Source organism: Lethenteron reissneri, chromosome 34 (genome assembly GCF_015708825.2).
Source record: "Lethenteron reissneri isolate LAM-NWPU_2019-01 chromosome 34, ASM1570882v1, whole genome shotgun sequence".
Lineage (NCBI taxonomy): Eukaryota > Metazoa > Chordata > Hyperoartia > Petromyzontiformes > Petromyzontidae > Lethenteron > Lethenteron reissneri.
This window is the reverse complement of record NC_083812.1, coordinates 9,958,154-9,981,222: the sequence shown is the minus strand read 5'-3', so window position 1 is coordinate 9,981,222 and position 23,069 is coordinate 9,958,154. Positions and strand designations below refer to the sequence as shown.

The 23,069-nt window shown below is 42.3% G+C and overlaps 1 protein-coding gene across 3 annotated transcripts in view; it reads left to right on the top strand.

Moving 5' to 3' along the window:
• LOC133350655 (netrin receptor UNC5C-like) overlaps positions 1-20,579 on the top strand; it is a 62,972-nt gene extending 42,393 nt beyond the window's left edge. For 2 of the 3 annotated variants that reach the window (XM_061565256.1, XM_061565254.1), the window contains 9 exons: positions 522-719; positions 3,893-4,351; positions 6,824-6,911; positions 7,597-7,765; positions 9,521-9,757; positions 12,025-12,174; positions 12,921-13,085; positions 15,942-16,120; positions 19,509-20,579. In XM_061565256.1, coding sequence (XP_061421240.1) covers positions 522-719; positions 3,893-4,351; positions 6,824-6,911; positions 7,597-7,765; positions 9,521-9,757; positions 12,025-12,174; positions 12,921-13,085; positions 15,942-16,120; positions 19,509-19,671 — 1,808 coding nt within the window. In that variant the 3' untranslated portion in view covers positions 19,672-20,579. The remainder of the gene's footprint in view (positions 1-521; positions 720-3,892; positions 4,352-6,823; positions 6,912-7,596; positions 7,766-9,520; positions 9,758-12,024; positions 12,175-12,920; positions 13,086-15,941; positions 16,121-19,508) is intronic. The other variant, XM_061565255.1, reaches the window with a different exon arrangement.
• The last annotated feature ends 2,490 nt before the right edge of the window (positions 20,580-23,069 follow it).

Here is a 23,069-nt window from a genome sequence, read left to right as displayed (position 1 = left end):
AGCGGTTTACCTTGATTAATTGGCATCCATTTTTGATGGTATGACTTCTTAAAACAGAATCACATTATATTTGCAATCAGTTCCCTTTCTTGATTACCATTTAATTTGGTAATGCCATGGGCCTGTTATTATAAGCCCTATAGTAAAATTTAACTGTGCCAGTTTAGTAAATGGCCAACTCGGTAGCACTGTGGCAGAAAACCTGACTGACAGTTTGAAAGGCGCAATCTCAAATCCTTCTCAGGGGTTGACTCGACTCTCTACCCAAATAGGGGTCAATAAAATGAGTACCACTGCGACAATTCAACAGCAGTTGCCCTCCGGGGAGACCATGCCCCATCACAGGATGTGTCATTCCCAAGAACGGATCCAGGCTGCCTTGGCAGATTAGCTACACCCAAGGCTTGTTTGAGCAGCGAAGAGACACTTTTGTAAATGTAACAAATGCAATTGTCGCCATAATGGAAGTTTGTGAGATGCCGCAGCCCCGAGCAATGGTGTTCCTTTCTCTTCTGCCACAGCGTCGGAGGCTCGAGGGGATGAGGTGGCATTGTACGCCGGCGTGGCAGCTGTGGTCGTTATCACAGTCGGCATCGTCTTGGCCGCAGCCATCCTCTTGTACAAACGACGCCAGCAAGAGTACGGCTCTGACATCATTGAATCAGCCTCAGCCCTGACTGGTGGATTTCGTCCTGTCAACCAGAAGGCTGGTAGGCACGGTTAGTGTCCATTTCCCCCTTCTATACATTTATGCTTACACTTGTTATTGTGAGGTGTTAATCTTAACTTTGGAGCTTTCGTGACTGCAGGAATTATTCTTTGGTTCTTTCGGTAAAGTCACGTATAAAGAAAAAATAATAAATAAATAAATAGCATATTATTTAATTTATTATTTTTTCTTTATAAATTAAATAATAATAGCATATTATTTAATTTATTATTTTTTCTTTATACGTGACTTTACCGAAAGAACCAAAGAATATTGTGAGGTGGTTATTCAAAATAAATAGCCTGCAATAAATTCCCCAAAATTACAGTGATCAGAACAGTGCAAATGTATATAAGTATGTTGAACTTCTCTTGCACCGTACGTAGCCAACCACGCTAATCGGAGGTGTGGTGGGAAGGATAACAAACTAAACACAAAAAGCAGTTCTAAAGAAATGCGTTTTCCATCTATATAAAAGAGTGCAAAGCTTCAGTGGCTTCCTAATATCGGAAGGAAGAGCATTCCAGACGGCAGCAGAAGCGCATCTAACAGCGCCGCGATGTAGTGACCATCTTTTTTCAATGGCTAGCCAAAAGCCGCTGCGAGGATGACTGGACTTTGCATGATAGTTTATGCTCCTTGATGGGATCAGCAAATGACAAGAAGAATTGTGCACGGTTACCACATAAACATTCTACATGAGGGGGTCACCCCCCACGATCACTGGCGGAGCCAGTGGGGGGGGAGGGGGGGGGTGGCACGTGTCCCCCCAATGATCCGATCGAAATCCCTAATTTCAATCGGATCATTCGGGTTTATTAGTAATAAATCGGCATTTTGCGACCCCCACTGTCACTGTGTAGCATATTATTACATGCCAGAGACTCTATGAGATGATAGGACAATAGTCTGAGTCCATAATTGGCAGTAAGTAACGGCAAAGCAGTTATAAGTGACTCACAGAATGGTGCACAGTTGCGTATACAGTACACGACTTCCTTGAAGGCAAACCTTCAACGAGCGCGATGCCGATCACACACGGTTCGAATTAGTCCCTCGATCGATGGCTGTGCCATCGCCGCACACGCATCGAATGAAAGGCAAGGGATCAGTCCTTACTTACTAACAACTATAATTTTGACCACGATCAATTATTTATTTAAATTCGCTACCCGAGAACGGGGAGAGCAGAGAAACCCCTCGCGCAATCCTTTGTTATAAACCAGTTTTGTCCACCCATCCATAATCGCTAGTCTGGTTCATTACATGTGGAAATTGGAAAATCTGTTTAGCCATAAATTAAATGATTAGCATCCCTTTTTTTAAGCTTGACAATGCTTGCTGATTACCCACAGTCAACAATTCCAATTATGCCTCTACCTTGTAATATTGTGAGACATCACTGAAGCATGCCATCAATAGTGCAGGGGACTTTAGTTTCATTGAAATTGAGAAATGTATGGATGCAGTTAAGGTTATTTTTGTGGCTGAACCGTTAGAGCATAATAGTTTGTGTGATTTTCATACAAACGGAGTGAACGGTTTACTATTATAGCTTTTAATATTTTCCAGGACTAGCTTCCAACTCGGCCAGTGATGGCGTATATATACATACAACCAATAACTGTCCAAGATACAGAAATTATTAATTTAGAACACAGAACACGCTGTGGTATTATTCCATTGGACTACATTTTGTGCTTGGGAAACCTTATGGCTGAGTGCATGTGTGGTGCACTGACCCTAAAACCACACATGTGCCTCACCTGCATTATAACTGTCACTCTCCACGCTTCCTAATCCTGACCCTGTAAGCCTCAAATACCAGATTCCTCAATCCGCAGAGGATAAATCCCCACAAAGGGAATTCAAAGGTGGTGGCGGTGGTGGGGAAATCATAAATGCAGTAAAGTTCATATGTATGTGTGTATGTACCATGCAGCCACCAGTTAAAATTGATGAAGCCACCGACTCTAGCGACCGTTTGAGTGAATAATTGATATGGAAATGTTACTACATACAAATACTACATTTCGCCTTTGTGATTCATATTACACTGTTTGACAATTATGTTTACATGCACCCTCGCATTGTATAAATGCAAGTAATACATGCGTATCAAAGTGGGTAGGCCATTAACACATCACGTTCAAATATTTTCCATTCTGTTAAATTTGTGAGATCTATAGGTTTCTAACGTAAAAAAAAAATCTAATTTGTTTGCACTTTTGTTCAAAAGCTGTCAGTCCAATGATGGACCAGATTGTAGTGTAGTATTGACAAATATGGGAGCAGCAGCACAGTGGTTAGGGGACTGTGCAATAAACCTGGTGACTTGATTTTGATTCCCGGTCATGGCTTACATCAGTGGAGAATGGTATCTGAACCTGTCTTTGCCCACCACTTCACAGCCTACACTGACCAATTTTTCGATTTAAAGCTTTCGTGACTGCAGGGATTCATCTTCTTGGTTCTTTCGGTAAAGTCACGTAGAAGGGGTGTAATAAAATAATAAAAATAAAACATAATAAAATAATATAATATATTTTATTATGTTTTATTTGTATTAATAATATAATATATTTTATTATGTTTTATTTTTATTATTTTATTACTCCCCTTCTACGTGACTTTACTGAAAGAACCAAGAAGATACACTGACCAATGTCGTAAAGTGTGATCAATAACCCCCAAGACCAACACATCATGGGGAATCCTTCATTAAGCAGTGGACTGACATAGGGTTGTAATTAATTATTTCATTTAAAATGAAATGTTAAATGTTCAGAATGGATAGTTTGAATATTTCTTACTACAGCCCATGTATACAGAGAAAGATTAACAGTCAAATATGACATTAAAAAGATCATATGAAAGCACGTGCAAAGGAAATAAACACTGCCCTGACACAGCAGCATACCCGCATAAATATGGTCTGCATACCAGCACAACAAGCTAGATGCAGAATGCTTAATTGCACAACGTTAAAGCAATGAGCCACCAGTAAAAACAACATGGCACATATTACTTACAATTGTGTTAGGTTTGAAAACAAGTAAGGCTCGTTCCTCTGCCCCAATCTAAACAAATTTAACAACATGACGTGCGTGAAATAACGTCGCCGCCGCCACCTTCTGCGCTGTGCTCACTCACGCTGCTCCTCTTTTACGCTTCTCCCGGCAGCCGACAACTCGTACCTTCTGCGCACGGCCATTCAGCCCGACCTCACGGTCACCGCCGGCTCGTTCCAGCAGCCCGCCTTCCCCGCACACGACGCGGCACAGAAGATCCCCATGACCCAGTCGCCGCTGCTTGATGCGCTGCCAAGCTTCAAGATCAACGTGTGTGGCTCCTCCGGCCTGCCGCCTGCCGACGCGCAGGGGGGCAGCGGCCGCTCTGTCGCCGCGTCACCCAGGCGCCCCGCCCCAGACGGCAACGTCGGCTACGGAGCGCCAGGGCCCTCTCCGAGACGTGGCCCGCAGAGGCCCCGGCTGGATGCGGACCAGTCCAGCCTGAGGAGCGAGCAGGGCGTGGGGACGCTGCAGCACGGTGGCGGCGGCGCAGCATCTGGGGATGCTGGTGGTGCCAGTGTCTATGGGACATTTGGCTGCATGGGGGGCCGTCTTGTGATACCAAACTCCGGTAATTGAGACATTTTACGATGCGAGGTTTTCGCGGTTGTGCTGTGGAGACCCTCTAATGTGTTGCGGGGTCCTACCCCATGTTGTCTGATACACTGGCCGATTTTCCGCTCCACGTGCTGGGAGCGTCTTCACGGACTGAATTCAGTTGTTTCACAATGCATGCATCTGTGACGGAGAGTGGTTTTATGGAATATAGAATTACAGTATATGTCCTCGTAATGTTTTCACCTCTACGAAGATAGTTTTTCTTTGGTGGGACTAGCCCACACCTTAAGAATGTGTAATTTTCACTACTACCTCAAGGCTAACAGTGGAACATGACATTTGATGCTTATTTCAGCATGAGGTCGATCAAGATTTTTATTACTTTTCAGCACCTACTTTTTAACCCATCACGAGTGATAAGCCAATCGCATAACCGTCGTATTTTTACTGGCAAGAGAGAGACTATGTGGATAAATCTTGAATGAGCATTAAAACTGACTCTACATCACGATGACTCCATGTGTGCAAAAATAACCTTCAGTTAATTAACTTAGTAATGTAGGGATAAGTGAACATCATATAGTAATGAAATGTACTGTCCAGTTGCATAATGTGGGCTTGTGTTTTGAATGCATGATAAGAATAGGGTCACACATAGTTGAACAAACATACAAATAACGAGCATATTCTCCATGGGGTGGGGTGATAGGTGCTCATGGGTCGACATCATAGCACTCGGCTTGATAAATCTGGTGCTGGATTATGATGAGTTTGGAGAAGCCACAATGTCCACTGAAGATTGCATTTAGCCAATCTTGCCCTCGCCCTACTAACACGTTGATCAGGACCCCCCCCCCCCCCCCCCCAAAAGCAATTGCTGTAAGATGCTTGTGTTTAATTTCAAGCTTTATTTAAAATGTAATAAGATGTGAATATCGATTTAAAGCTTTCGTGACTGCAGGGATTCATCTTCTTGGTTCTTTCGGTAAAGTCACGTAGAAGGGAAGTAATAAAATAATAAAAATAAAACATAATAAAATAAAATAAAAACATAATAAAATAAAATAATATATTTTATTTTATTATGTTTTATTTTTATTATTTTATTACTTCCCTTCTACGTGACTTTACCGAAAGAACCAAGAAGAAGATGTGAATAAGCCATTTCTGGTTATCTAAATACATACGTAAGCTCACATCATCCGGTAATTTAATTATTCACTGCTTGCACAAGGCTCTTCCCCAAGCTATTGACCGAAATTTTAATCCACAACAATAACTTGTTTCAAGCTCTCAAGGCAAATGGATATTATGACTACACAATCCGCAAAGCCATGACCCCAACCGTGAGGAAGGAGCCATCTGAGGATCCAATCAAAACCATCACCTTGCCATACATAGCAGGGTAACCAAAAAGATTTCTAAAATCAAGAACAAACACAAGATCCAGATCCAATTTAACACAGTACATAAAATTTGTGATCTGATCCCATCTGTGAAGGACAAGATTCCTGACATGCAATATCCCGGTGTCTACAAACTAAGCTGTATCTGCGGCAGCAGTTACATTGGGGAAACTAACGACATGTCTCGGACTGTGTTCGTGAGCATACAGCAGATTTGAAACATGGTTTTCTCTAAGACGATGGTACTTTGCAAGCCTACTGGCTATCAACAAAGATTTGTCCATGAAGCCATCCATATATACAGACACAGACACAATTTAAACCAAGAGGATGGTTATAAACTCAGCAATCATTGGAAAGATGTCATCAACCACTTTGGGTCATGACTTGATTTGCGTTTTCTTGTCAACCTCTACCATCAGCTGTGTGGGTTTATGGAGCAAGGCACAATGATTGCCTGGCAGCCCTTTGATTGGTGAAGACCCGCCACAGGAGCTGTTGCTTCCTCCTACATTAACATTAGCTGCCCCGCCCATGCTGCTGACACTTGGGCTACGCCCATCTTCAAACCTTTATAAACAGTTTTCCTTTGGAGGCAAACCCCCCTTTTACTGATGACGACCGCTTGTGTTGCGATTGAAACGTCGTGGTTTTTATTTTGTATTAACCATTGCTACAGTCTACATGATCGAATGCCAGTAAACTCACTCCGATAAGAACCAAACTACAATCTACATTAGTATTTTAAATTTTTATTTTTATTATTTGTTTTCACTTTTTATTATTATTTTTCTATCTACGTGACTTTACCGAAAGAACCAAGAATATGAATTCCTGCAGTCACGAAAGTTTCAAGCCAAAATTTAATAACTTGTTTGTTTTATTGTTGAGCTGCAAAATAACGCGACCCATAAAAAATGTACTGTGTTAAAATATTAAGTACGCATTCAGGAGACGCAAGAATGGATTGCGGTGTGTAGGTTGGCGCCATGAGTCTTCACGTGCGTGCCTTTGCCTGCAACATCTGCTGTTTCTAAAATCTCTTGCTGTAATCTCCTCTGTCTCATCTCTTTTAAAAGGGCTGAGCTTGCTTGTGCCGCCTGGTGCAATCCCTTCTGGACAGTTCTACCAGATGTATCTCACTGTTCACAGGGACGAAGATAAAAGGTATGAAGCAAACAATAGATAATGTTGGTGCTTATCTTACGTCACGTTTTATTATACCCATTTGTATTGGTAAACCGTATCTTAAATTTAGCAAGCACCGCTTGTTTGTGCTTATTGTTCTCAACTGTAATATTTTTAAATGTGACAGTTCAGCAATTGGTGTTACAGAATGTTCTGTTTCGGCAGTTTAACTTATCCTTGTTCCCCAAGTGTTACTCATATATCAATGAACATTATAGTTACATTGCTTCATTTATTATTGCCGTATTTTAAGGCCATGTATGTATTCCATAACCATTTTACATTGCAGTTTAAAGGTACATCCCTGAAATTGCTTGCTCACGCCACTGGTTGGCAGAAGGGCCTCCACTAGAGGGCACATTAAAGGATAGGCTGTGGTGGGAAGACTTTACCCCACCACAATGTGATATGCCAGACACCTAACTAGTGTACCAATTTATACTGCTGGGTTGACATAAGTGGAGGGATTTAACAGACTTGCACCATTAAAATTAATACCTGCTGTGGTGTGTAAACATCAGCATTGGGGAGACAAAGGTGACGCATGTGTGGTGCTGGCCACACTCACCCCTACGTGTGCCGTGCCACTCTTCATAGGTGCTCGCGAACAGCAACAGACTGTGTAGGTTATATGATTTGGGGCTTTGTGTTTTTGTGTTCACAGGCCAGTGCTGGAGGGCAGCCAGACCCTGCTGAGCCCCGTGGTGTCATGCGGGCCCCCCAGCATCCCGCTCCTCTCCCCCGTCATCCTCTCCCTCCGCCACTGCGCCGAACTAAACTCTGAAGACTGGGCCCTCGGCCTCAAACGGCAGCTCGACTCCGGGCACTGGGAGGTGAGCCTCTTGAGTATTTTAGCATTAAGTCAAAGTTTATCCTGCCTGCTTGATTGAGTGTTGAGTAATTCTCATCTGAATTAGCTGTCCTGAGCTAGTGGTGGAAGTTCCACATCTCTGATATGTGTGAGTTTACCCATAGGATACTCACTGGTGACTTAGCACAGAATGGTACTTACTTTATTGACCCGAGATGTTAAGCTGATTGACATTCCGTCATTCCAAATGTAAGTGGGGTTCTGTATCAAAGCCTGATATGTATCATTATAAAGTCCTTAAGAGTGGATCAGATTGTGGCTTTATCCAAATGGCAGTGTATTGTATCTGAAACTACATCGCCAGTTATAATGATAAAGCCCTTCAAACAAGGGCACTTAATGGCACTTTAGAGAGAGTGCAGATAAAACAAAAGCCGAGTGAGTGCAGATAAAGGAAGAGCTGATAAAGAGCATGCACACACAGACACCAGATAACATGAGAGCAACTATGGGAAATAGGATAGAGAACAGATGGTTGATAGTGTGCTGCTGCTGTGGTGTACTGTACATTGCTTCCAAACTCCGCTTGCAAAATAAGAGACATCACGGAGAAAAGAAAGTGAGGGTAGTGCCGGGAGGACTTGTACTTCTGCCGAATAATCAAAGTGAACCATGCTGGAGTCATCATTAGTGCCTTTGACAGTATTAGGCAGCGGCAGAAATGACTGTTCAAAAAGTGCACTGTTGTTAACCTGTTCACACCTTACAACCTGTCATCGTCTGGCCTCACTATAATGAGGCTCTCCTGCAGAGGGGAAATGTTCAAATGTGTGCCTTGCCACTGGCGTGCCATAGCCGCCTACCTTTGCAAATGATTGCACAAGGCCTTTGGCATCATTTGTATAGCAGATGGTGTGCTCTAAAAATTCCCTGCACGATTACCAGTTCAAGGTGGGTTTCAATCCACCAAACCTTTGCAATATGCTTCTTGGAAACAAATGCTCCATGTGCTTTACAGCCCAACAGCGTCAAACATGTATATGCATTGGGCAGCAGGGTAGCACAGTCGTAGCACTCGCGCCTCACAGCAAGAAGGCCTGGGCTTTCATTCCCGACTTGGGCGCAATTCTGTGTTGAGTTTGTACTCTCTTCCCCCATTTCCGCATGGATTTCCTCCAAATACTCCTCCCATAGCTGCAAAACTCGCATTAAAGGTTGCTGTGCCGGCCATACATCCCAATGCTGACATTTTACCTGCAAATTGCTCATTTGGGATTATACACAGCAACATCCTTCCTACAGAAAAAGCTAGCCTCAAGGCTCAGTGAGGCTTACCTGGATAAACAAGTGTAATAATGTATTTTTTTTAAATCATAATCACTGTCATTGTAAAAATTACATTGCAGTGAACTGAGAAAATATTATTTATTACATATTATTTGCTAGTTTTGCCGAAAGGCATTTTTATATATATATGTTATGATTTGGTTTTGTGCCAGGTATTTTTTTAGACTATAGACAGTTTGACTTAGAAAACAAAATCTATGTTCTAGTAACTCAGATTCACTGAAAAATAGATTTTGTATTTCAGGGTACTGTCACTTAGCTAAAGAAGGTCAATTAATTGTTTAATTAACACCGTGTTATTGAGCCTCAATGTTGAACAGCCTTGTAGTGCACTGGAGTTCGACTGCCTACTTGCTCACTCCACTGGCTCTTCACTGACTCGCTCATTTACTCGTCTGACTAACTTCTTCCCTCCCTCCCTGCATTGCAGGAGGTGCTGAGGCTGGGCGAGGAGCCTGCACGGCCGCCGTGCTGCCACTGGCAGCTGGAGGAGCGGGTGTGCCACGTGCTCACAGAGACACCGGGCACATACGCCGTGCTGGGGGAGGCGCTCGGCCCGGCGGCCGTCAAGCGGCTGAGGCTGGCGGCGTTCGCGCCCAGCGTGTGCCCCTCCCTGGAGTACAGCCTGCGCCTCTACTGCCTCAACGATGACACCGAGTCCCTCGCGGTGAGAGCCGCTCCCTCCCGGGGATTACGCCAGCCACCAGCACTACTGCTCATCTTGTCTGTCTGTGTGTGTGTTCTATAGGGATGTAACTATTGACCCTCTACAGTGATTTGATGATTTGCCATTTCGAACAATTGTCGTTCTATTTAATAATCATTTATTTCTTTCACTCATGCTTACCATCCTGTTTGTATTATTTCTTTCGTCTCATTTACACAATTTTATTTGCTACATTAGCGAAACAAATACCCTGCAGAGGGGCTATATAATTTTCATGATTTGTAAATAATACATTTTATGTATATGTAATGAGCTGAGAAGAATAGTACTTGTCCATTGAACAGAGGTTGAGAGGTTTAGACGAGTGGAAGTTGGTTTTTCCTGAGCATAGAGCAGTGGTGGATAGTTGAGTGAGATGTGATCATAAAGTAGGCACAGGAAAGCCCATGAATATATTGAGGGCATTTGTGTAGTTGTTTTGCTTATATTGGAAGATTTCTATATATTTGAAAGTGCAAAGCTGCTTTAAAATTCTGTTTGTGTAAAATTTGAATAATTTCGTATAAATTGATTATTTTTTATTACTCATATAAATATACAAAATAATTGACAGTCATTGTTATGTTCATTGAAGTTATCAATCATGGATCAGCTCATGTCTGAACATTTTTAACACCTCAATTTGTCTTCGCAGTGTTAACTGCAAAGTTTGTGTCTTGTGAATGTATGTCGCTCAGCCACCCACGTGAAACTGTTTTTGCGATAGTCACAGTTTATCGGAAAATCAAAATGTAATTCTGCCCAGCTGGTCATTAGCAAAGCATCATTATTTTTCATCATGGTACTTACACACTGAGATGCCTTGACATGGCTGATTCAATTCTCTTTTTGCATGGTGATATCTCTACTGAGTGACTTAATTCATACATGCATTACTAGATTATTCAGTTTTGCTTTATGGTACAATTACAGCTCTACTATGGTTGAGGAAGCCGAGTATTTATATGTGGGGACATTGCAGTCTTTCGAAGCGTGCATTTCTTTATAATTTAATTTTCTTATTTCTGTTCAGATTATATTTCATACCACTCCAAATTGGTCCTTTAATGTATTTTTAATGATGTTAAAGCCCAGTTGTTTCAGTCACATCATTTGTCGTTGGCCACAAATATAAATGTGCATAATAAATGTCAAAGTTTTGCACGCATTGTAACGGATATCTTTTATTACAATGTCCTGATATCTAGTTTTGTGTAAAAGCTTTGACTTGGATCGCAAATTCTGCACATATTAAATTTGCCGACAAGCCCACTAGTTACTTGAGATTCAGTGTTTAATTTGCTTCCCAGGCTCGGCACAGCTTGTCCTGCTTTTATGTGAATCAAAAGCTATTCCCTGGGGCTGAGATAATATTATGAATAGGGAGGCAATAGTTATCAGTGCCAAGCTTGGCAATGTTATGTATGTGAGTGGGTGAATGTGTATGTTTACGTGTGCCTTTGCGCTCACATGCATGCGGATATGCACACATTTGTGCTGGCTCCTAACAGTTATGCAAGCATTACTAAATTCGAAAGGGAATAAAAAGCCACAGTGTGTATGGGATATGTATGGTGACGAGATGGTATCTACCTCGCCTGGTATACAGGAGGTTGTGGATTAAATCCCAACCCTGACGTGTGTTTATTTGGAGTTTGCATTTCTCTCTCCCCGTGGTCACGTGGATTTTTCTCCGGGTCCTCCGGTTTTTTGCTCAACATTTAGAATCAACATCACCACGCGTTAAGAGTATTTGGCTGCTGTAAATTTCCACGTGATAAGCCACTTTGTTTAACTATCATTTGTGTCCAGATCACTTCTGAAAAAGAGCTATATAGCTCAGTAAGCCTTACCTGATAAAATGAACATAAATATGTGGACATGTTTTCATAAGAGATGGCATGGCAATAAGCCTGCTCTTGTATAATCCCACTGACCCGACTTGAATTAGCCATGCAAATAACAAATGACAATGGTTATCTCAATGTGTGCTCGTTTGCACTTGGGTAGACTTGACGTAAATTTGGCATATCTTGCAGTTGTGCTTCGTCAGCACTCCAGACACAAAAGAGACTGGGTGTGGTGCTAACCCCATCACCCCCTCCATATGTCACGTTGCCCTTAGTGTGCTCTTACTAGAAGAGCCTGTCCCAATAGTATAGCCTATCCAGGCTGAAAATAATCTTTTATCTTTGTCCTTTTTGCTGTGTGTGGTGGGGGACATGCAGGAGGTCGTGGAGCTGGAGAAGCAGCTGGGAGGCCGTCTGCTGGAGGAACCCACGACCCTGAACTTCAAAGCCAACTCAGGCAACCTGCGACTCTCGATCCACACCATCCCAGACGTCCTCTGGACTAACAAGCTGCTCAACACGTTCCAGGTTCATTGAAGTAGCTCACATTGTTCTTTTGAATATGGCTTTGAAGGCCATATATGTGACTTTACCGAAATAACCAAAGAATATGAATTCCTGCAGTCACGAATGTTTTAAGTCAAAATCCAAAGGGGTATTCAATGATGCACAACATTCTGTACCTGCATGAGTACATTTCCAGCTTTTTATTTAATATTTATCATACTAAGCCTGAACACATTGGAGGAATGCACTTTTTATTTAAAGACAAATCTTATGAAAATGTGGCCAATGTTAACTAACCCATCATTGTTTTTTTCCAAAAACGACGTGGGTTAGTATGTCGATTTTTTGTGTGAAAAAAAACGTGAAACTTCCCACTTTATGTAACATCATTGCCTCGCTTGATGCAGCTAATCCGGCTGTGACGGTCCCACCTGATGACGGAGACTTGTGTTGCCTCCGAAACGTCGTGATTTTTGTTTTATTTTATTTATTTTTATTAATTTTGATGTTTTACCTACGTGACTTTACCGAAAAAACCTAAGAATATGAATCCTTGCAGTCACGAAAGCTTCAAATCTAGAAACATTTAGCATACTCCGCCTAATTACATGAGCAAGGAATTGCAGGGCTGCACTTTTACATTTTGCTTCTTGAGAAGTCGAGAATGCTCCATCTAGAAGAGACTGGCCACGGTCATGAGACAGGGGAATTTTGAACGCTGGCTCACGGCGCTTTGACCCTTTGTTTGTTGCACCGCCGCCGTGCAGGAGATCCCCTTCTGGCACGTGTGGCCGGGCTGCCAGCGGCTGCTGCATTGCACCTTCACCCTGGAGAGGGCCGGCCTGAGCAGCACCGAGTTCTCCTGCAAGCTCTGTGTGCAGCAGCTGGAGGGCGAGGGCCAGGTGCTGCAGCTGCGCACCACCCTGCTCAACGTGAGTCCACCGCGGCATGCCCTCTTGTGCAACTCTTTTCTCCAACTTAAAAAGCTGTGTCAGTTTGTCATTATGATGTTTTACTTCCACTGATAACTTGAGTCATTTCGAGTAAATACATATGTAAAAAAATATATACACATGTACATCTACGGCCCTTTTATTAAGCCACTGCAGGCTGAAAACCTCTAAACACCATGCATGTCATGGGGATTATTTGTGGCTCACAGAGTCTCTGATATATGTGCTTCCAGGTAATGCAGCTGATCTTGGAAAAAACAAATGGATTGGCTCAACCTAATTCCAAATAGTTGTGGAAGAAGAGCAACATTCTCTATTCTGCTTTAACGTGGTCAGAATTATTTGGTAAATGCAGGCCATTGGAGGATTTAAATCAATCTAGAACTCGTACACCAGGCCCTTAAGATGAATGGCTATTCGCACCGCATCATCCGCAAAACTGTTTCTCCAACCATGGAGAAACAACCCCCTGAGACGCCAATCAAAACCATCACGTTACCATACATAGCAGGCGTTACCAAAAAGATTGCCAAAATCTTAAACAAACACAAGATCCAGGTCCGATTCAGTACAGTACACAAAATCCGTGATCTAATCCCATCTGTGAAGGATGTCATTCCTGACATGCAATACCCGGGAGTCTACAAACTAAGTTGCTCCTGTGGTGATTGTTACATTGGGGAAACGAAACGGCATGTGTCGGACCGTGTTCGCGAGCACAAGGCAGATCTGAAACACGGCAGGACTAATACCTCCGCCGTGGCTGACCATTGCTATAACACTGTGGGCTCTCATGATATTGTTTTTTACGAGACCAAGGTGCTCTGCAAACCTTCTGGCTACTATCAAAGGTGTGTTCATGAAGCCATCCAGATATATAAACATAGACATAACTTCAACCGAGAAGATGGATACAAATTGAGCAATCATTGGAAGGATGTTATTAACCAGTTAAAACCTTAACCGCTTCACGGTTTGCCTTCATATCCACATCTCCAGTTTCTTCAGCCTCCCACTCCCAGACCCGCTCACTTCCCCTCCCCACTCCGGCATTTTGCCATGTGTTTATGTGTCTTAGCTTCAGCACTCCACTCCCCCTAGCCCACACCCCCACCCTCTCTATCTCTCCTCCCTGGCTCCTCCCCCCTTCGCTTACCTATTTAGCCTCTTGTTACAGCAGCCCTTTTGCCCACTTCAGCAATTGATTTCTTACTGTGGTTGTCCCACCTGATGACGGACGCTTGTGTTGCGCCCGAAACGTGGTGATTTAATTTATTTTATTTTATACCTACGTGACTTTACCGAAAGAACCAAAGAGTATGATTTAAATCAATGTTAATGTGCAATTTCTTTGAGGGACTGTTATCTTGGTGTAGTCTGGGACTATGTTGTTGTTTTTGCTGCCTTGCCCAATCTTGATAAATCGGACTTATATAATTAATGTTTTGTTTTTTCGTGATTTGCTTACTATTTTCTATATTTTAGACTCCTATAGATTCTTGTATTGGTTGCTGTTGTAACTTGCGGACCTGCCCGTACTGGACATATGTGAAAAATAGCTTCATAGCTTATCGGATTCCTCCAGTCTAAATACATATTCTCATTCTGTTAAACCAAATTGTTTCGGATGAGTGTACGTACTACCAGGCTACCCAGTCTAACCTTATCCAGAAACCCGTACATTTCTCAGGATTGTATTCTCCACTTCTCTTGTGTCTCATGTCTTAGAAGACTTCCACCTAGAAACACAACATTTGATATGAGGGGTTTAATATTAGACACAGTGGGTTGTAACCCCATCAACCTCTAGCGGCCAAAACCATGTTGTTATAATATCTTGTTGCTGTTGAAGAGAGGCGAGAATATTTACTTTAGATAAGCTATATTTTGGCAAATGGTTAGTATGTATCTGTTAAAAGCTGATCTTTGCCAGTGACGAAACAAGATATTGAATGCCTGTGGTGGGAAAACGCACACTAATGGTGTTTTTTTTCTCCAGGATTTGGAATCTGCTCTGTCTAGTAAACTGTGAGATGCATGTTTGTGCAATAAATCCAAATGATACAAGTTACTACTGGCAGCTATTATCAGAACGCCATTGAGGATTTAGGCAAAAACTGTGCCATCATGATAATTTTATGTTACTTAAAATAATCTCCATATTTTCAGCAATATCACACCATAGTGGCAAAATTATATTTAAAAAAGGTTTTGCTCGGGATGTTTGGTCATTTTATTTGTGAGTATTTTTTACAAGCGTGAGGAAAACAGAGTCTATAAAAACACCCATGCATGCGACAGGATAACGCGTACAATTTCCACAGACCGGTTGGCGACCTGTACTATATACTGTCTTTTACACACCACCTCATTTCCCTCTGAATTGGTTGAGGTTGTGGAGTCATTTGGAGGAAATCTGTCGGATGGAAAGGAAGAATGCGGAAGTTCTCGAGCAAATTCAGGAGTGAGGAGTCTCAGAAGAATCCAGGGAAAACAACGTATATGGAAGGGCACATTCTTAGAGGTGAATGTTTGATGGATGAAGTTGTGCAGAGATGTTGGGAAAGAAACCAAGAGGCAGAAAATGTTAAACGTGATTTAATGACTTGAAGGAATGGATCCATACGGTGAAATTAAAGAGGTCAATATCTTACAGAATGCAGGCAGTTTGAGTCACATAACTGCCGTTTGGCAGTGGACTAAAGAGAAGATTGTTAGGATTAGGCACATTGACTTCAGTAAAATCCATCAACCAGGTCTGCTGAGAGCTGGATTGTTGGCAAGTACCACCACACGCAGCACATTTAGTCAGTGGTTGCTGATTTTGTCTTGCAGGCTCCGAGTGCCACTGATGATTCCCCCACGGAGGCTGCCTCTGCTGGCTCGGCCCTCGTGGGTCCCCAGGCTTTCAAGCTGCCCTACTCCATCCGCCAGAAGCTGTGCAGCAGCCTGGACTCCCCCAACCCCCGTGGCAACGACTGGAGGCTCCTGGCGCACAGGCTGGGCATCAACAGGTACGGGTGGACAGACAGGAAATCTTATATGAGGTTATTAAGAATAGACTGGGCATCAACAGGTCGGGGTGAACAGAGACTTCTCTGTGGGGTTAATAATAATAGACTAGGCATACACTCCTATGAGTGGACATTGAGAGCTGTATAGCACGGTTGGCTACGTATGTGTACAAAAAAGTTAAATATACATAATGTTGGTTTAGGATATTATTGTTACGCTTCACGAACCATGGCCAACTGTTTGTGCAAAGAACATGTCATCTTATCAAAATATTTTCTCACGTGTCTGGAACGCCTCTAAATGGTCCATTCTTCTGTTCCCTTTGATGTTTTAGAACAATTTACATACCTGTGATATAAGGCTTACGGGTCTGTAATTCTTCAGGTCTCAATGTTTTAATAGAATGATTGCGCCATTCCAAAACGAAGGTGATTTATTCCTTTATCTGTTTCGTAAATAGGTTTTCTAAATTTGATCCAAAAGGTGGCCCTGCTTTTGTCATGATATCTACAGTTATTCCATCCGGTCCAGGAGTTACTCCTGTGAATTTCTTCAGGTGTGACATCTGCAGTGGCTGTTTCCACTTGCAATGGAAACAACTACTGGCAAGCAAGTGAACATTTTCCTTTTGACTGGAGGCAGGCTTTCTCGAATTTAACATTTTAACTTAAAGGTAAACAAAAATAGATGTATTACGTATTAAACACTGTTGCCATTTTATCTGCACCAGTTGACGTGGTGTTACTTTAGTTGTCTTGAGAATTCTGGAATTCTGTGAATTATAAAAAAAAACAGAACCCTTTTTACTGTATCCCATCGTGGGGACATTCGTTTTCGATTAAATATGTAAGTAAATTACCTGTTAGGCAAATTTTTAAGTCTACAAAAGTCTCTTTTCTTTATCTGGATAAATGTTTGGTTAAACACCTGCAGTGGAAACAGCCACTGTCAAACCAGTGAATGCTCATTTTGGCTTACATTAGTCAGCCTCGACGGGTTTGCTAAAATGCAAATACCCGAATGAATTTCCTGAGTAAACATACTTATCTGGTGAGGCACTTAGCCTTAATATGACATCCAGCATTAGCATGAAACACAATTATTTAGAAAGCTTTCTGGGAAACAAAATGCTGATAATGACTAATGCTTAATAATGAGTATGAAAGCATAGCATATATGCACAGCTTGTATGTCCGTGTGGTGGTGGTGTTAGCACCGTGCACTATGATCCTGGTAATCCAGGTTCAATTCCTGGCCAAGCGTATATGCCAATTAGCATTTGAACTCTACCCTGTGCCTCCTACAGGTTCACTCAGCATGAAATCAGCCTTGCTAAAGTGTGGCAATGCCAGCACTAGGGAGATACTGGGCACAGTGTTGGCACCACCACCGCCTCCACATGTTGGAGGTGGTGCTTGCTAACACTTTCAGTGGGGTAAATTGTGGGTGACCCACTAATGACCAAATTGGCTCGTAGCCCTCGCTTAAACAGACAGACCATTTGCCTACATTAATACAGTGATATGTTACTGTTTATTTTGCATTCCTTGACAAAAAGTATTGTTAGGCTGTTTAAATTATGTCAATTAATGTTATTTAAAACGAATATCTTTTTTAAACAATGAGAACAATCCAAGAATGTATATAATACAATGTTATATGTACAACCCTTCATCATAAAACATGTGCTTTTTGTTTCATTTCATTCAACCCCAATATTTCTTGCATTTAGAAAAATAAACATCAGGCCATGACTGCAACCTAATAGTTTGAGCAACTGATTGTTGACATACTATGAATTTGACTGAACCAATGGTAAAGCACATGGCGTCTTTTAACTCGTATCCAACTGGCAGTAATGCATGCACCGTGTTTGTCACTGTTCCTGTCGCATATCTGGGCTTTTCTGGGCTTAGGTTTAATGGGGAACATTTTATAGAGCTTTGAGTAATCATTACAATACATACTGTTAATGACCCCATGTCGATGTTTAAATGTTTCTGGGCCATCAGCACTTCAATTCAATTAGGCTCTGCGGTCCATTGATGAAAAAACGCACAAACTCACATGATTGTATCTGTCTGGTGATTGTAGAGGTCCTTTAATTATTACAATCGGCCATATGGACTGTGAAATCAGAGCTCACTCTGTGTGGTGCCTAATGGTGTTTGTTTAAGGTCTCGACAATATGTGCTGCTAATGGCATACGTCTGACGTGTTTTTAAATCGGAGCTTTTAAAAAGACATTTGTAAAGGAGTAAGTGGACCGCAGTCTGTTAACTCCCCTATGTGCGTAGACAAACGCATTTTAATTTTACTTTATGGATGTATCCACACACGTTATCAATACGACTGCTTAACAGGAACACACTGACCAATTATATTTGGTATATATTGAAGACAATACTGTAATTAAAACTCAGTACTGCATGCATACATTGTTAGAAAATCATATAAAATGTAAGTTTCAGACTAAATCCTGCATGAATTGTCACTAAAATACTGTAAATACGAAATGTGAACACAAAAACTATGATAAGTTGTACAGTTTCTTTTTTTCTTTAATGCCATGTTATTTTCTTGACGTAAAAATAATCTTTGCAACGTAGTATGTTGTGAAATTCAAGTTGGCATACTGATTTATTTATTATTTTGTTAAAGATTTAATTTCTGAAAAATGCAGGTGATGTGCATCGTACACCTGAAGTGAAAACAAAACTCAGAAATTCAATGTCTCTTTAATTTATGTTTAAGGCCCCAAACACATTTAACATAATTCAGCAACATATTAAAATGGAAGCCATGGAATTAATCTTCAAACATTTAATATTGAATTAAACTAAATCACATTGTGTAAAAAATCAGGGCTAATTTCTACCACCAAGGTAAAAAAAATTGTATTATACTTTTGTTGCTTTTACTATAATGAACAAGATGTGTGTGATACTGCATTGCCAGTGGTGTATAAGGACCAATAACAAAAACCAAATACTTGTGTCAATAGCACTGCTCTTCTGAGGAAATAAATTACAGGATACATTTTGGGCAATGGCCATTTTGCTGTGAAGAGCCATTGCCGGAAACATTGCTGTTGTATAATTTTATTGCATATTGGATCTAACTAATTGGCTGTCGGGTGGTGTCGGGTTTAACGACACCTTTATATTTACGCGATCTAACCCAAAAGAATTCTCTTATGGATGTTGGTCGTGAACGCCTACGTGTTAAGCTATATTGGATCCTCTCAAAATATTCCATATTTTATGATAATTACGATGGATCTAACTGAATCCAACTTATCAGGTAACCTGTTGTTTCATTTTTTATCTGTCACTCCAAACGGTGGGATGTTGAGATGCCCTCATATCTGACCTGTGCCCCTTGCAGTGCTAGCATGGAGTATTTCGAGACGAGAGGGAGCCCCACGGGTGTGGTGCTGGACCTGTGGGAGGCCCAGCACGAGGAGGATGGGGATCTGGACTCGCTGGCCAGCGTGCTGGAGGAGATGGGCCGCAAGGAGGCCCCACACCCTGCCCTGGCCCACGCCTGAGCTCAAGAATGGGCGTGATAGCATCCATAAGGACACTAATGGACAGACCAACACCCAATCCCAGTGGGATGGCTCTTAAGGTCCATGCCGTTATGCAGCGCAGCCGAGAGAAAGAAGTTGCCAAGAAATTCAAGATGACTGTGAGCAGTGCAAGATGACAGTGTCTCCAATTGTACTATATAAAAAAAAATGTCGGGTTAAAGCCCAAGTGTAACAAAGAAAATCCAACGGACCGAAAGCGAACATCGCCATTGCTACATTGTCCATTTTATAACACAAACAAAAGATTCCAACATATGTATTGTTACTGCTTTTTATCCTTTTCCGTTAGTACACGAGTACATGTTTACATATGTTGGCAAGAGACACAAACTCACACCTGTCATAACACTCACTGTATTTAATTTAAGTAGGTACACTTTGATTAAAATGTACAAAGCAAGACTTTAATAAATTACGCATTCTCTATATTTGGTTAGGGGTTTCTTATTGGTATTTGTATTTACTGTTATTTAGTTGATGTACAATTGTTACATGTATGTGTTGCTCATTCCTTGGATTTTTTTTATATTTAGAAATTGTATTGGATATTTATTTCTATAGTATACTGTATCTTTACCAAAAAAAATTTGTATTTCATATTTTATAAGGTCTTTGCTCTGCTTGGAAAGCAAGTGTGCATCTTTTGAGTGTGTGTCCACTGTAAAGCCTTAATTTTCTTAGCTGATGTGAGATCAAATGCGTAATCTAGTAAACTATGCAACCGCTGTCAATACTGCATTAATTGGTTCCAATTAAATGTACTCTTGCCTATTATATGTTTGAGTAGGTGTAATTTTACTGTATAATCTGGCACTCTAATTGTAATATGAAAGCGTTTTTACGGAATAAATTATATTTCCATTAAACACCTGTTGCGTTGATGTACTTAAATTATGTTTTTAAATATATTTAAAGATTTGAAAGCATTCTGTTTCTTGAATGTGGAATTTGAGTACACATATTAAAGCTTACATCTTAAAAATGACTACTCCTTGTATCAAAGAGTAATCTTTGAAAAATATGTTGGGAAATAGCCTAAAGACAAAAAAACCTCATACATTATATTGTAATGTAAGTCCCTTATTTGACAACCAGATACGTAGGTGTGGTTTGTATGTAAGGAGTCAGAATTCTCCCGACCCACCTGAAAGTCTGCTCTTCTGGCCAGACGAACCTCCGAGGCCCTCACCCCTGATGACCTTTATGTCCACCCAAATTGGCACTATCTGGCACCTACACACCCTCCCCTTTTAATAATGTTTTTTAATAACCACTCCCTCTCTCTTGTCCATGTCATCCTTAATGAAAGAGAGGTTGCTCCCTTATCCTATTTTATTTGAATCCGTTTTTTTTTCTTCTGAGCTTATGCACTGCGAATACCTCCCTATTTTACAGCATACCCAAGACCATTAACCTCCACCATTCGTTACGTTCATTGCTTGAACCCATGCTTTTGTGAGTTCATACTCCGACAACAAAGCCATGCAAAGACAAAGACTATCCGTATAGCCTTCACTGGACTGTTTGGGCAAGTACTGTTAGCGAGCACCTACGAAGGCTGGCATGGCACACAAGGGGGTGGGTGGCCAGCACCACGCCTGACCGCCTTTGTCTCCCCAGTGGCGATACAGCAGCTGGGTACTCATTTGAGGCCGAGTCGACCTAGGGGAGGCCCAGGACAGGTTCAGATATCCACTGGTGTTGGCTGTCAGCGGGAATTGAACTCGGATCGCCGGGTTCGTAATACAGCACGCTAACCACTGCACTACCGCCCCCCATTACCCATGCTTTTGTGGGTTAATACTCAAGACAACAAAGACTTGCAAAAAAGACAAAAAAACTAACATCCCCTCCCTCCCCCCCCCTTAGCCTTCAACAGGCTGTTGGGGCAAGTCCTGTTCGCCAGCAACCCATGAAGACCAACAGCATACGAGGGGGTAGGTGGCCAACCTCAAAACATCGCCAAACAAGGGGGGTGGGTGGGGGGTACATTCCTGGAAAATGTCGTGCACGACAAATAATAGACCCTCGTGGGAAAAATATGGGTTGGGGTTCTGGGTCCGAAATTATCAACCCCTCATTATTGTAATAAGGGATGCGGAGTCGCATACCTGTCAACCCCCATACGCTTTACTCCGTATTCGCGTACAGGGAAAATGAGTTTTCAGGTACATTCTGCGTACAGCCGTTTCAATAGGGCCACAACAAACTATGTTGTCTATTTGTTTGTGTTTCTCCCTTGTGATGGGACTTTGCCGGATGAACGGTGAGATGTATTCGGGCACGGGGTGACCAATAAGGTCTGAATTGCTCTGTTATAAGGTAGGGCGCTGATAAGGGGTTGACATGAATGTGTGTGTGTGTTACATGATCACGTTAACAAAAAAAATGCTCGCTTAATAAATTGTTCACAGCACTTGATACTTTCAGACTAATGCGGCATTTTCATCTCAACAACTATCTTCGTAACATCCTTAGCAGCGTCTAAGCGCGTCAAACTCCTTCCTTAAACCGCCTCCAGTCCGGGCAGAACATGCGTTGGGCAAGGTTTGCGCATAATATGCTGATGTGTATACACACCACGGGATACTCTGTTTTAGATTTAGCCAATTTAGGACGGCCCAGGATCGTTTGAGATACAATATTTGTCGCCAAATATGCACAAAGGAACCTCGTATAGCCTTTAACAGACTGTTGGACAAAATGCTGTTGTTAGCGAGCACCTATGAAGGCCGGCACGGCACACGAGGGGGGGGGGGGGTGGCCAACACCACGCCCGGCCACCTTTGTCTCCCCCGTGGCGATGTTTGCTACACATCGCACCAGTTACTCATTTGAGGCTGAGTCCACAAAGGGCACGCACACACAGAGACAGACATGAAAAATGCCCACTTATACATGTACACACACACACCCAACCAAACGTACAAACACAACGAAAAGGTGCACACAGCAAAGATACACCCCAAACGCACGACAGCCGCCACTCGCCATGAAGTGGCAGTGACATCAACACGGCGCTTGTGCCAGGCTAGCTGTACTTTGAGGCCGCGTGAAAACCGCGTGAAGTGTCGAAGGCTCTCTGCTTGGCAGGCGGTCACGGGGACAAGTGCCATGGGTTGACGACTGACTGAGATGACTGGCAGATGCACCACCACCTGTGCTCCCAACTGTTGCCAACTCGCAGAATTTTAGGTCCCCACCGGCAACTTTCTCCAACTGCCCAGAAGCATCCTTCACGAGCCCCGTTCATAGAGGCCGATCTCGACGACGAGTCTTCGGCAAGTCCACTCAGCTTCATGTCCACCTCTTCTAGAGCCCGTGCCGCGCCTGTTTAGCCCCCATCTATCCATTCA